This window comes from Acinonyx jubatus, chromosome A2, assembly GCF_027475565.1.
Source record: "Acinonyx jubatus isolate Ajub_Pintada_27869175 chromosome A2, VMU_Ajub_asm_v1.0, whole genome shotgun sequence".
Classification (NCBI taxonomy): Eukaryota; Metazoa; Chordata; class Mammalia; order Carnivora; family Felidae; genus Acinonyx; species Acinonyx jubatus.
The window spans coordinates 155,182,792-155,197,066 of record NC_069383.1 but is presented as its reverse complement, the minus strand read 5'-3'; the positions used below and the strand labels follow the sequence as shown (position 1 = coordinate 155,197,066).

At 39.8% G+C, this 14,275-nt stretch overlaps 1 protein-coding gene across 1 annotated transcript; it reads left to right on the top strand.

Moving 5' to 3' along the window:
• Window positions 1–8,140: 8,140 nt before the first annotated feature.
• Window positions 8,141–9,210, top strand: LOC106986298 (olfactory receptor-like protein OLF4). Its single transcript, XM_053219739.1, has one exon. It carries the CDS (start codon window positions 8,236–8,238, stop codon window positions 9,202–9,204), a length of 969 nt encoding a protein of 322 aa, XP_053075714.1. The 5' UTR covers window positions 8,141–8,235; the 3' UTR covers window positions 9,205–9,210.
• Window positions 9,211–14,275: the final 5,065 nt, after the last annotated feature.

The following is a 14,275-nucleotide window of genomic DNA, read 5'->3' as shown; positions in this document are numbered from 1 at the left end:
CTTCAGCAAATGGTGCTGGGAAAACTGGACAACAGCATGCAGAAAAATGAACCTGGACCACTTTCTTACACCATACACAAAAATAAACTGAAAATGGATGAAAGACCTAAATGTAAGACAGGAAGCCATCAAAATCCTCGAAGAGAAAGCAGAAAAAAACCTCTCCGATCTCGGCTGCAGCAACTTCATACTCAACACGTCTCCGGAGGCAAGGAAACAAAAGTAAAAATGAACTATTGGGACCTCATCAAAGTCAAAAGCTTCAGCACAGCAAAGGAAACAATCAGTAAAACTAAAAGGAAACCAACAGAATGGGAGAAGATATTTGCAAATGACATATCAGATAAAGGGTTAGTATCCAAAATCTATAAAGAACTTATCAAACTCAACACCCAAAAAACAAATAATCCAGTGAAGAAATGGGCAAAAGACATGAATAGACACTTCTCCAAAGAAGACATCCAGATGGCTAACAGACACATGAAAAGTGTTCAACATCACTCATCACCAGGGAAATACATATCAAAACTGCAATGAGATACCACCTCACGCCTGTCAGAGTGGCTAACATTAACGACTCAGGCAACAACAGGTGTTGGCGAGGATGCAGAAAAACAGGATCTCTTTTGCACTGCTGGAGGGAATGCAAACTGGTACAGCCGCTTTGGAAAACAGTATGGAGGTTCCTCAAAAAATTAAAAATAGAACTACCCTGTGGCCCAGCAACTGCACTACTAGTTATTTATCCAAGGGATACAGGTAGGCTGTTTTGAAAGGGCACATGCACCCCAGTGTTTATAGCAGCACTATCAACAGTAGCCAAAGTATGGAAAGAGCTCAAATGTCCGTCAACAGATGAATGGATAAAGAAGATGTGGTATATATATAAAATGGAGTATCACTCAGCAATCAAAAATAATGAAATCTTGCCTTTTGCAACTACGTGGATGGAACTGGAGGGTGTTATGCTAAGAGAAATTAGAGAAACACAAATATCATATGACTTCACTCATATGAGGACTTTAAGATAAAAAACAGATGAACATAAGGGGCGGGAAGAAAAAATAATATAAAAACAGGGAGGGAGCAATACATAGAGACTTAAATATAGAGAAGAATCAGAGGGTTGCTGGAGAGGTTGTGGGAGGGGTGGTGGGCTAAATGGGTAAGGGGAATTAAGGAATCTACTCTTGAATCATTGTTGCACTATATGATAACAAACTTGGAAGTAAATTTAAAAAATTAATTAAAATAATAAACTAATTAAAAAAGGATTTAAAAAAAGGAAAGCAGATCACTTTCAATTGTAATGTGGTAACTCTGAAAATCTTATTTTCACCCTTCCCAGCCATTGTTTTTATTGCAGTATAATTTACATTTAGTGTTATATTAATTTGATGTGTACAATGTAATGTTTAACAATTCTATGCAGTGTTGAGATCTCATGGAGATTAGTGTGCTGTTAATATCCTTTATCTATCTCACCCAACCCCACCCACATTCCCTCTGGCAGCCACCTGTTTGTTCTCTGTGTTTAAGAGTCTGATTTTTTTGTCTGTCTTTTCCTTGTTTGTTCCTTTTTTAATTTATTAAATTTCACATATGAGTGTCATCACATGGTATTTGTCTTTCTCTGACTGGCTCAGCACTATACCCTCTAGGTCCATCCAAGTTGCAAACTTACATCATACATTATTATTATTTTATTAATCACTTACATACAACACTCAGTGCCGTCAAAATTGCCCTCCTTAGTATCCAACATTCATCTAGCCCATCTTCCTCCCACCTCTCTACATCAACCCTGAATTTGTTTGCCATCTCTAAGAAATTCTTAGGATTTATTTCTCTTTCTCTTCCCCCTCCCTTTCATATGTATATATATGTATATTGTTTCTTAAATTCCACATATGAGAGAAATCATATTAGAACATATTAGAATGGTTCTTTGGAGAAGAGAGAAAAAAGAATATTTCATTAATGAGACTCATGGGAATTCAGCGCCTTCAGGCAGAGAAATTGAAACTGCCTCTGCTGCACCTACTGAAGTGGACTCTTGTAATCCCGGGTGATTCTGTGTCTTCCAGAACCTTCACAAGTGGGGCCATGTCTCTTCCCTTCCTGGGGATATAACTACCAAAGACACCAATCATCCATGGGAGAAAGAGGGTCATTCATGTCACACTGTTCTCTGTTAACATCTAGGTGAGCCACGGCATCTCCAGAAGTGCTGGGGAAATGTGTTATGGTGGGAGGGACCCCGTTATAGGTGATTATTTTGAGGGCATCAAAGGGACAATTAGTTAAGGAGAGTTTAGTGATGCCAGTTTTGACCAATAAGGTTTTGATTCTGGAGGGCAACTCTGGATACACTAAACCATCTCTCCCTGATCTGTCTCCTCCTTAGTGCTTAATCTATGGGCCTTTAGCTCTCAACACTATTTCATCCGTTTTCTTTTTTCTTTTATTGTTTTTTATTTTTATTATAATTTTTAACGTTTTTACTTATTTGTGAGGGAGAAGGAGACAGCATAAATAGGGGATGGACAGAGAGAGAGGGGATGGACAGAATCTGAGCTGTCAGCACAGAGCCTGATGTGGGGCTTGACCCACAATCATGAGAATCATGACCTGAGCCAAAGTCCAATGCTTAACTGAATGAGCCACCCAGGCGCCCCTCCTCTGTTTTCATTGCTGGGTCTTCCATTGTTGGGAGTGACTGTTTATCATTATTGAGCCATTTGTTAATTGCAGTCATTCAACATTTTTCAGCAATTAATGTATGGTAGACAGTACCATTTATTCTGGGAATAAATAAATGACAAAGTCACCATTTCTTCTCTCAAGGTAGTCACTGTGTAAACAGACTGAGAGACGTAAAAATAAATAAATGTGATGCGAGGTTGCATTGGAATCTGGGGAAGTAGATCCTCAAAATTTGACTCTTTATTTTTTTTAAATTGTTTTCAATAAAGAGGACTCTTTCATAGGTGTCAGTTAAGGCTTCACAGAGAAGCTGGTAGGTACCGAGCCTTGGAAGGCAGTCTTTCCGTGGGCACAGGGGGTGTGAGAAGTCCAGAGTGAAACAACAGAGGAGGAAATTCAGAGATTACGTAAAGCAGAAGTTGTGCTGCTGGAGTTAGAAATACTTCTTACTGTCTGACCACTAATCAGGAGCAGGGTCTGCGGGTTCTGCAAAAGGAACCCACAGTAGCCTGGTTGGGTAGGCAACAGTCAGATTACCCAAGAAATTGACGTTTTGGCTAGAGGGTTGGTGTTTCATTCTGAAATTAGTGAAGAGTATGTGCCGGTTTTATGTCAGGGACAGCTATGAACAGGTCTTCTTGATGGAAAAGTGACCCAGGTTATTGTGAGGAAAACTCTACTGCTGTGCTTAGAGTGTGAGTGATGGAAATAGTACCATGAGCACGAGATGGGAGGTAAGGAATGGGTCTCTGAGCGGGTGGAAATCGTGGATACAGAAACTCAGATGAATTTTTTTATTCATTCTTAAATGTTTACTAGAAACTCTGCTAGACCTCTTACAGTCATCATTTAATTGAAAATTTTCAAAAACTGTGTGTGTGGCATCATTATTTTATTTTACTGACGGAAAGTGAAAGCAGTGATACTGCTTTATACACAGCAAATAACAGAGCCTGGGGACATGCTCAGAGCTCAATGTTTCCAGAGATTTTGCTAGTCATTAATAATTTTAATTTTTAATAAACTTGATTTTTGAACAGTTGTACCTTTGCAAAAGAAAAAAACAAACAAAAACGTGCTGTGTTAGTTCAGAGGGTGGTCATAAGCTCCGCTCTCAGTTTCTGAAGTTATGAACGCATCCTCTCTCTTACACCTGTTACATTTAATCGTCATATCTGCTGAGCTTCCACACGCAGTGACTTTTTCTCAAGCTTCCTTTGTTCTTGAAGCAATTCATAGTTGTGAGGAGTAATGGTCAGGAGTTTTGTAAAATAATCTTTTGGACTAGCCTTCTTCTTTTGTTCATGAGTAGACTAGGACTGCGGATGTTGGACCGGAAGAGCAGAGAGGGAAACTTTCGTGTTCATCTCATGACATCAAATGTACCCACTGTCAACATGACTAATTCTCATTGGTGTTGATATTGATGTCCTGGCTGGCACGGGGTTTGCCCAATTTTTTCCACTGTGGTTAGTCTTTCCCCTTTCCTTACATCCTATGCTCATTAGGGACTTTTCTATCCTAAGTATTGAGAGTTCTCCACCTCTCTGAGAGTAGACTATCTTCTTAAATCATTGTCATTCTTCTGCACATGAGATCATTTCTTTCTTTATTCCTTAATTATTAATTTTCGTGTGCACTCCTTGATACGTAGTATATACTCTGGGTCATGGCCCAATACTACTTTATTTTGTTGCTCAGATTGGTCCAGCTTTGGCAATGGGGGGCTCCTTCAGTGAGCTGATATGTCTCTCTGGCATGTCCTTATCATTCCTAGCTTAAAAAAATTTTTTTTTTACATTTATTTATTTTTGAGAGACAGAATGAGACAAAGCATGAGCGGGGAGGGGCAGAGAGAGAAGGAGACACAGAATCTGAAGCAGGTTCCAAGCTCTGAGCAAGCGGTCAGCGCAGAGCCTGATGCGGGGCTCGGACCACGAACTGTGACATCTTGCCCTGAGCCGAGGTCTGACGCTCAACCAACTGAGCCACCCAGGTGCCCCCATGATTCCTGGATTTTTAAAGGGAGTGTAGTATTTCATTACTCTCTTACAGAAGATGATGCTTCAGCTTCTTGTGTTTCCCTCCTGAGCCCTAGAAGCAGTCATTTCTGCAAGGAGCCCGGTTTCATTTTATTGGGACATGGGGTTAAAACCAAGACATGGGTTCCAGGTGTGCTTGCTGCTACCAGGTTCTCTATATCCCCTGACCTGACCCAGCAAGGAAACATATAAATGTTTACTACTCTGTGTATATGCAGACATCCACAGAGGTATCTATACGTAAGCCTCTGTATCTATGTTAAGATAGAAGCAAGTTCATGCTGATGACATCAACTCTATTATCACAAGGATCATACTAGCCTCTTGCTTCCGTGTAAAGTCCCACAACAAATGTGATTACCTTATTCCCACCATTTTCTCTCTGTTTCCTTCTATGTTCAATTACAGTGCACATGCGCAGAAGTATCAGTATGTTAACAATACCCTCTGGGATACATTTTATTAAGTATGGAGCAGTGCTTCTGTGCAATTTCTTTCATCTCCAAATTTCAGAATCCACTCATATTCCAAATCACATATTTCTGCACTATTTTTTTGCCTACCTGCTTCACTGAGATTGTCTCGTACAATTGTAATACAGTTAGTTTTTTTTTTTTTTCACGTGGTGCATTCCATGCTGGGATTCGCTCTGCCATGTAAATTGTGTGTGTGTGCTGATTTGTATTCTGCAACTTTGCTGAATATGTGTATTAGCCTAACAGGTTTATTTGTTTTTACTGATATCCTATTAGTTTATTTTTACATTTATCTATCTATCTACTGTCTATCTATCTATCTATCTATCTATCTATCTATCTATCTATCTATCTATCTATATCTTGATAAAGAAGGAGAGAAAGAGAGAGTGCACAAGTGGGGAAAGGGCCGGGAGTGGGAGAGAGAGAAAATCCCAGGCAGGCTTTGTGCTGTCAGGGTAGTGGGACATGGGGTTCAATCTCACTAACCATAAGATCTTGACGTAGCTGTAACCAAGAACCATGCTTAACGGACTACCGGTTGAGCCACCCAGGTGCCCTGATATCTTATTTCTTTTTAAATAAGATCACCTTTATGGGATGCCTGGGTGGCTCAATTGGTTAGGCATCTGACACAGGCTCAGGTGATGATTTCCTGGTTCATGAGTTTAATCCTGTATGTTGTTCTCTGTTGTCGGTTCACAGATTGCTTCAGATGCTCTGTCTCTGTCGCTGTCTCTCTCTCTCTCTCTCTCTCTCTCTCTCTCTCTCTCTGTGCTCCTCCTCCCCCCTTCCCCCTTCCCTCCTCTGCATGTACTCTCTCTCAAAAATAAATAAATAAAAATATAAATAAATATGATCACCTTTGTGAACAGAAATCATATTATTCTTCCTTTCTAATTTTAATGACTTTTATTTCATTTTCTCTCTCATCTCTCCCTCCTTTCTTTCTTTCTTTCTTTCTTTCTTTCTTTCTTTCTTTCTTTCTCTTCTTCTTCTCCTTCTCCTTCCCTCCTTCCTTTTTCTTTCTTTCTTTCTTTCTTTCTTTCTTGCTTGCTTGCTTGCTTTCTTGCTTTCTTGCTTTCTTGCCTTCTTGCTTTCTTGCTTTCTTGCTTTTCTCTCTCTCTCTCTCTCTCTCTCTCTCTCTCTCTCTCAGCTAATTGCTCTGTCTGGAACTTTCAATGCCATGTTACATAGAAGGTATAAGGCAGACATGCTTGTCTTGTTTTTATCTTAGAGGTCACTCTTAGCCTTTCACTATTGAGAATGATGTTAGAAGTGGGCTGTCACATATGATCTATATCATGTTGAAGAAGTTTCCTTTTGTTCTTAGCTTCTTGAAGGTTGTTATTATGAAAGAAGGTCCAATTTTGTCTATTTTTCTGCATCAGTGGACATAAGCATGCACTTTTGTCCTTCATTCGGTTAATGTGGTGTATCACACTGACGAATTTTCGTAAGTAAAACCATCCTTGCATTCCAGGAATAAATCCCACTTGGTCATGATGCATTATCCTTTTGTACACCATGAACAAAAGGTTGCTATGTTCTGTTTGGTAGCATTTAGTAAAAGATTGTCACATCAGTATTTGTTGGGAATATTGTTCTGTACTTTTCTTTTCTTGCAATGTCTTTATTTGGTCAGTATTAGCACAATGTTGGCCTCCTGGAATAAAGTAGGACGTTTTAACCTTTGAATTTTTGTAATAGTTTGAGAAAGTTTGGTGTTAATTCTTCTATTTCTGTGTGGTTTTTGTGATTCTAAGCCATGACGACTCGATTGGCACACCAATCGAATTGCAAAATGCAATTCTCTTAGGAAAAATAAGCTCTTGACTCATGGTGTATCCTGTCCCCTGCTTTCTAAAACAGCTGTGCTTCAGCCACAAGAGTACACAGTACCACAATGATGGAAAACTCTCTCTCTGCCTCTCTTCCTACCTGCACTGTGTGTGTGTGTGTGTGTGTGTGTGTGTGTGTGTGTGTGTGTGTAGGGAATAGAGACATTATCAGTGAATATACACACATGAAAAACATTTGAAGCAAGCTGAAACTGTTTTATGAAATAAAAAAATGCATAATTTAGACCAACTGAAGACTGACAGTAAGAGTGAGAGAATGTGAGAGAATTATGGAGGAATGAGTTATGTTGTATCTGTACAGATTACATAAAATTTATTCTGTGGTATACAGACATCATATATAACATATAGGTATAAAAACAACAATGGACTGTAGTGTCCACTCCCTTAGAATGTTTCCACAGATGCAGGAGGCTTTGAGCTCCTCTCTTTCTTATCTTACACCTCACCCCTGCTCCTGTTGTGTTACCTGCTCTGCTCACAGCTTTCTCTTTGATGTTGCCTGATGGGTTTGGGTCTTGCCTTAGGGTCCTTGCACAGGCTTTTTCTCTGCCTTAATTGGTTTCCTCAGAGTTATCTGCATGGTTCATATATCCACTGCCCTCAGTTTTTCAGCTTTGAAGCCCCTCATCAGAGATGATACAATGGCAAGTTTCCCCTTCATTTAGGATTCCTAGTGTGACATTGTTTTACTTACTGGTTGTAACCACCACTTGAAACATCATTCTTCATTTAGTAATATTTGCTGCCTCTGACACACACACATCTTAAACTCAGTCTTGTTAAGGTCAAATGCACATCACTAATTTTTTCAGTGCTTTCAAAAAATCTTGCCAACAAAATAATAGGTTAAAATATTTGTTGGGTGAACAAAAAAAGTCTCAGGAAATTTATGGAGGAGAACATTGCTTTGGATAAATGTTTTGATTCAGGACAAGGATTGTGAATCAGTTTCAGCCTCATGGAAAACATGGAACATTGGGATTCCCTGAAATTTTCTGCTAAATTTTCTAGATGGTAGGTAATGTTTAAGAATTAACTAATGAAACACTTTGAAAACACAAATTGCAGCATTTCTTTCAATTCTGTGATCACTGCCTGTGCCTTTACAATGCTCTTGTCTCTGTTCCAGCTGTTTTCACCAGACACATGGAAAGAAGAAATCAAACCTGTGTTACAGAATTTATCCTCTTGGGGCTCTCAGACGAGGGGGGGCTGCAGTCCCTGCTCTTTTGGCTGTTCCTGTCCATGTACCTGGTCACCTTCACTGGGAACCTGCTCATGATCCTGGCCATTATCACAGACTCCCGCCTCCACACACCCATGTACTTCTTCCTCTCCAACCTGTGCTTTTCAGACATCTTTTTCACCTCCACCACCATCCCAAAGATGCTGCTGAACATCCAGATGCAGAGCAAAGTGATCACCTTCGAAGGCTGCCTCAGCCAGATGTACTTTTTTATGCTTTTTGTAGGATTAGACAACTTCCTCTTGACAGTGATGGCCTATGACCGGTTTGTGGCCATCTGTCAGCCACTGCACTACATGGTCATCATGAATCCCAAATTCTGCAGCATCCTGCTTCTGGTTCCCTGGATATTGAGTGTTCTTACCTCTCTATTACATGACTTGATGATTTTGCGACTCTCTTTTTGCACAGATCTGGAAATCCTTCACTTTTTCTGTGAACTTATTCAGGTGATCCAACTTGCTTGCTCTGATACCTTCCTCAATGACCTGATGATCTATCTCACAAGTGGACTTCTGGGTGTTGTTCCACTCACTGGTATCCTGTTCTCTTACTCTAGAATTGTAACTTCCATTTTGAGAATTTCATCAGCAATGGGCAAGTATAAAGCATTTTCCATATGTGGGTCTCATCTTGCAGTGGTCTCTTTGTTCTACGGTACAAGCCTTGGGGTTTATCTTAGTTTTGCTGCTTCACAAAACTCCAGAACAAGTGCCATAGCCTCAGTGATGTTCACAGTAGTGACGCCCATGCTGAACCCCTTTATCTATGGTCTGAGGAACAGAGACATCAAGCAAGCTCTGAGAAGGCTCTTTAGCCAAGAGACATTCTCTGCATATAGGATTCTTTGTTTCAGGATAAAGACTTGAGTAACAGGGCTCAAAACCCTAGAAAACCTAGATCATGATATTTGTGTCAGTTCATAGGCTGACAATCTGCAGTTTGTCTTTCTACAGTTTGGGTTGGTTTATGTTTTTCATACATTATGAGCCACCATTTCTTCTGTATCTCTTTTCTTGTTGACGTTTATTTATTTTGAGAGAGAGAGAGCAGGGAGGGGCAGAGAGAGGGAGAGGGAGAATCCTAAACAGGCTCCTCGCAACCAGTGCAGTCTGATGTGGGGTGTGATCTCACAATTGATGAGTTCATATCATAAGTTGAGCTGATATCAAAAGTTGATGCTAAGTTCCTGAGCCACCCAGGTGCTCCTCTTCTGTGTTTCTTTTAAACAGTTTAGACTTCTCATTAAATTCCATCGCATGGATTTTCAGCAACAAATAAAGGCTATAGGAAATGGTGTACTTATGATGTGATGGGAGAAGCCAGTGGAGTAAATGTGGAATCCTTCCTCTCTGAGATGAAAGCAGGTGTCTGGTAGAGTATCTGCTTTGGCAGTAAAATCATTAAACATATCAGAGGTTATATACCAGGTTCCCAGGGTTTCTGTCAATCCACCTTGGAAAGAGCTCACATCTGCAAGAGCAGAGGCCCCTGGAATCCTGTGTGATTCATTTACAATAATCCACATTCACTGTACAATATCTAGTTTCCCCTTGCACACTTCAAAACATTAATTACGTGTGAAGTTAGTAGAAATGACAGCTCCTGATTTTTCAGGCATTGATTGTGTCATTGTTGGTGCTTATCTCAGGCATGTACTATTACTTTCCTTTTAATATTTTGGTAGGTAGCAACCCTATCTTCTGATTTCCCTCAGCACCTCCAAACTATGATAAGGCCTTAACAGATCCCAACCACAATATGGATAGTCTGCCTATTGCCACCTCTGTCTTTTCTTTAAAAAATTTTTAAATGTTTTTATTTATTTTTCAGACAGACAGAGCATGGGGGTGGGGACAGAGGGATGGGCAGAGAGAGAGGGAAGCACAGAATCTGAAGCAGGCTCCAGGCTCTGAGCTGTCAGCACAGAGCCCGACGTGGGGCTTGAACCCACAAATTGTGAGATCATGACCTGAGTTGAAGTCGGATCTTTAACCAACTGAACCACTCAGGTGCCCTTACCACTTTCTTTTCTAATGATGCATCCCAGAATTTAGGCATTGATAGCAGGATATACTTATGGTTCTAGCCTGTGCTTTATGAGGCAGAGCAAGTGAAAGTCTCCTTATCACCTTACCCCAGAAGCCACCAGTTTGATGGTTGGCTGTAATGGTAATTTCCTATTACCTGATTCACAGTTTTCCAGGTAAAAGTCCACAGGTCCCTTTAAGGACTAATATTCAGAGAAATGTTTAAGGGGCTCTCACTCAAAAGCAAAGAGAAGAAGAAACAGGGAAAGCAAGAAGAAAGAAAGAAAATGAGAAAAATAGAATAAAGAAGAGAGCTTACTTATAGCATTTGCCAGTTTCCATGGTAAAATTACTCTCATCTTGCCCAATATCAAGCTACCAATTTTGGTTCAGACCACAGTCCCCATGAACCATTATAAGTTGGCTACCACCATTACCTTAGAGTCTTTGGGTTGGGTTTGGTGGAAAATGTAAAGCATTTGTTGCTATTTTACATTCTTCACTCAGGGGTAATTGGTTCCATCAACTGAGGATCTGAGTCTCAGGTCTGAGAGGCAAGTAGAGATTATGACCCTTCATTGTGGTGACTCAGGTCAATCTTTTCTTCATGATTATTAGAGATAGGTGTTTTGGTTGTTGTTTTTGTTTTCCTTGTTTTTCATAGCTACACAAATTGGATGAACCCTTAGTAAGCCACCCATCATTTTGTTTCATGGAGACACCTTGATGAAAATGCCAGTTCCAGAAATCTCTGTGGCTCAACCAATGTTGATGAGAATGATTAACTCTTATATGCACTATAATACTATACCCTGGGTGGTTTCAGGCTGTTGACATGGCCTCTGGCAATTCAGTGGAGGGGGCAGGGGCTGAACTCAGGACAAAGGCATTTCAATTTCAGCATGTCCATGGTAAGTCTGTCATATTGGGGAGAAGCTCTGTAGAGCTTGTCAAGGAAGACATTACATCCCTCGCCAAGGTGTTTCTCAATGCTTTATGAATTTTATATTCTCCAAACTCTTATTTTGGGTGTACTTTGTGGTTGAGGGGGGTGTTGGGGTCTCATAGGGTAGAATCACACAAGATAAACCCATCACAACATTCTTGTCTCCTTGTACTTTGGATTCCTTCCTCTACATCATCAAGCTCTTTATGGCACTGAAATTCTTTTAGAATATGTCACTCTTTTAGTTCCTTTTTTGTCAGGGTAAAAAATATATAAAATTTATTATTTTAAACATTTTGAAATACACTTAAGTGGCCTTAAGTACTTTTTCACTGTTGTGCAATCACCACCTTGATCCGTCTCCAGAACTTTCTCATCATCTCAAACTGAATCTTTATCCACTTGAAGTACTAACTCCCCATTGCCCCTTTTTCCAGTCCCTGTCTCCCACCATGCTACCTCTTTCTCTAAAACTGAATACTAAAGGTTCCTTATGTAGATGTTATTGTTTAATATGGATCCTTTTATATCCTTCCTTTCACTTAGCATAATGTTTGTTTCACCCATGTTGTAGCCTATACCAGAATTCTATTCATATTAAAGTCTGAATGATATTCCACTGTATGTTTTCACTACATTTTGTTCGTCTGTGAGTTTGTGGATGGACATTTGGGTTGTCTCCACATTTTGGCTACTGTAAATAAATCTGTTATGAAAAGTGTTGTACAAAAAATCGTTTCTAGTCACTGCTTTAGTCTTTTGGGGCATATAAGTGGGTACATAACCAGAAGTGAATCTACTGGATCAAATGATAATTCCACGTTTACATTTCTGAGGAACTAGCACACTGTTTCCTCCAGCAGCTGTGCCCCTTTTTAGTCTCCAATTTCTCCACAATCTCACCAACACTTATTTTCTGATTTAATTTTTACAATAGCCATACTAGTGTGTGTGAGTTGGTATCTATGCATTATGGTTTTGGTTTGCACTTCCCTAATGATTATTTATGTTGTGCATCTTTCATGAGCGAATTAGTCATTCCTATATCTTCTCTGGAGAAATGTCTAATGACATTGCCTGTTTTGTAACTGAGTTGTTTTGCTGTTGAATTTTTGAAATTCTTGAATACATTGTTTTTGTTTTCTTTTTTTAATGTTTATTTTTGAGACAGAGAGGGACAGAGCATGAACAGGGGAGGGTCAGAGAGAGAGGGAGACACAGAATCTGAAGGAGGCTCCAGGCTCCGAGCTGTTCAGCACACAGCCCAACGCGAGGCTCAAACTCACGCACTGCGAGATCATGACCTGAGCCAAAGTCCGATGCTCAACCAACTGAGCCACCCAGGCGCCCCGAAGTTTTGCAATTCTTTACATATTTTGGATATTAACCTATTATCAGGTGTGTGATTTTCCAGTCCTTTCTCCATTTTGTGGGCTGCCTTTTTCACTTGGGGAATAGTGCCCTTCAATGTCCAGATATTTTTTTTTTTTATTTTGCTGAAGTAATTTTTTCTCTAGTTGCCTGTGTCTTTGGTGTTATATTCAGGAAAACTTTGTCAAATACAGTGTCATGGAGGTGCATCTCTCTCTGTGTTTTCTTCTAAGGTGTTACAGTTTTATTTCTTTTTTTTTATTATTTAAAATTATTTATGTAAATTCAAGTAAGTTAACATACAGTGTAATATTGGTTTCAGGAGTAGAACCTAGGGATTCATCACTTACATATAACACCCAACCAGTGTCCTACTTAATGTCCATCACCATTTAGCCCATCTTCCCACCCACCTCCCCTCCAGCAACCCTCAGTTTATTCTCTGTATATAGGAGTCTCTTATAGTTTGTCTCCCTCTCTGTTTTTATCTTATTTTTCCTTCCCTTCTCCTATGTTCATCTGTTGTGTTTCTTAAATCCCACATATGAGTGAAATCATATGGTATTTGTCTTTTTCTGATGGACTTATTTCACTTAGCAGGATATACCCCAGTTTCATTCACATTGGTGCAAATGACAAGATTTCATACTTTTTGGTGACGGAGTAGTATTCCATTGTATATATAATACCACCTCTTTTAAATAGAACTACTGTATGACCCAGCAGTTGCATGACTGGGTATGTATCCAAAAGATACAAAAATGCTGCTTCTAAGGGGCACATGCACCCCAGTGTTTATAGCAGTGCTAACAACAATAGCCAAATTACAGTTTTATTCCCTATGGTTAGGTATGAGGTCCATTTGCAGTCATGTTTGTAGATGGAAGATGAAAAGGACACTTTCATCTTTTATTTATTTATTTTCTTGTATGTGGATATCCAGGTCTCCCACCACCATTTTATGTATGTATGTATGTATGTATGTATGTGTGTGTTTCTAGAGTGAGAGAGTGTGAGCTGGGGAGAGGGGTAGAGGGAGAGAGAGAAAGACTATTTATCAGTCTCCACACTCAGTGCAGAGCCCAATGCAGGGATTGATCCCACCACACTGGAATCATGACCTGAGCCGAAATCTGAGTTGGACGCTCAGCTGACTAAGCCACCCAGGTGCCCCATCATGATTTCTTAGAAAGACTGTACATTTATCTTTGAACTTTCCTGGAACTCTTTTCAGAAATCATTCAGTTGTATGTGAGTTTTTTTCTGGGCTCCCTCCTATTGCACTTAGTTATATTTCTGTTTTTATTACAATTGAGTTAAATTTGTTTTTGTTCTTAACAATGAAAACTGATCATTTAAAAATATAATGTGGGTGGTACCTGAGTGGTTCAGTCAGTTAAGCGTCCAACTTGAGCTCAGGTCATGTCTCACAGTCTGTGAGTTCAAGGCCTGCATCAGGCTCTGTGCTGACAACTCAGAGCCTGGAGCCTGCTTCAGATTCTGTGTCCCCCTCTTTTTCTTTCTCTCCCCCGCCTTGTGCGCTCTCTCTCTCATCTCAAAGATGAGTAAACATTTTTTAAAAATTAAAAAAAA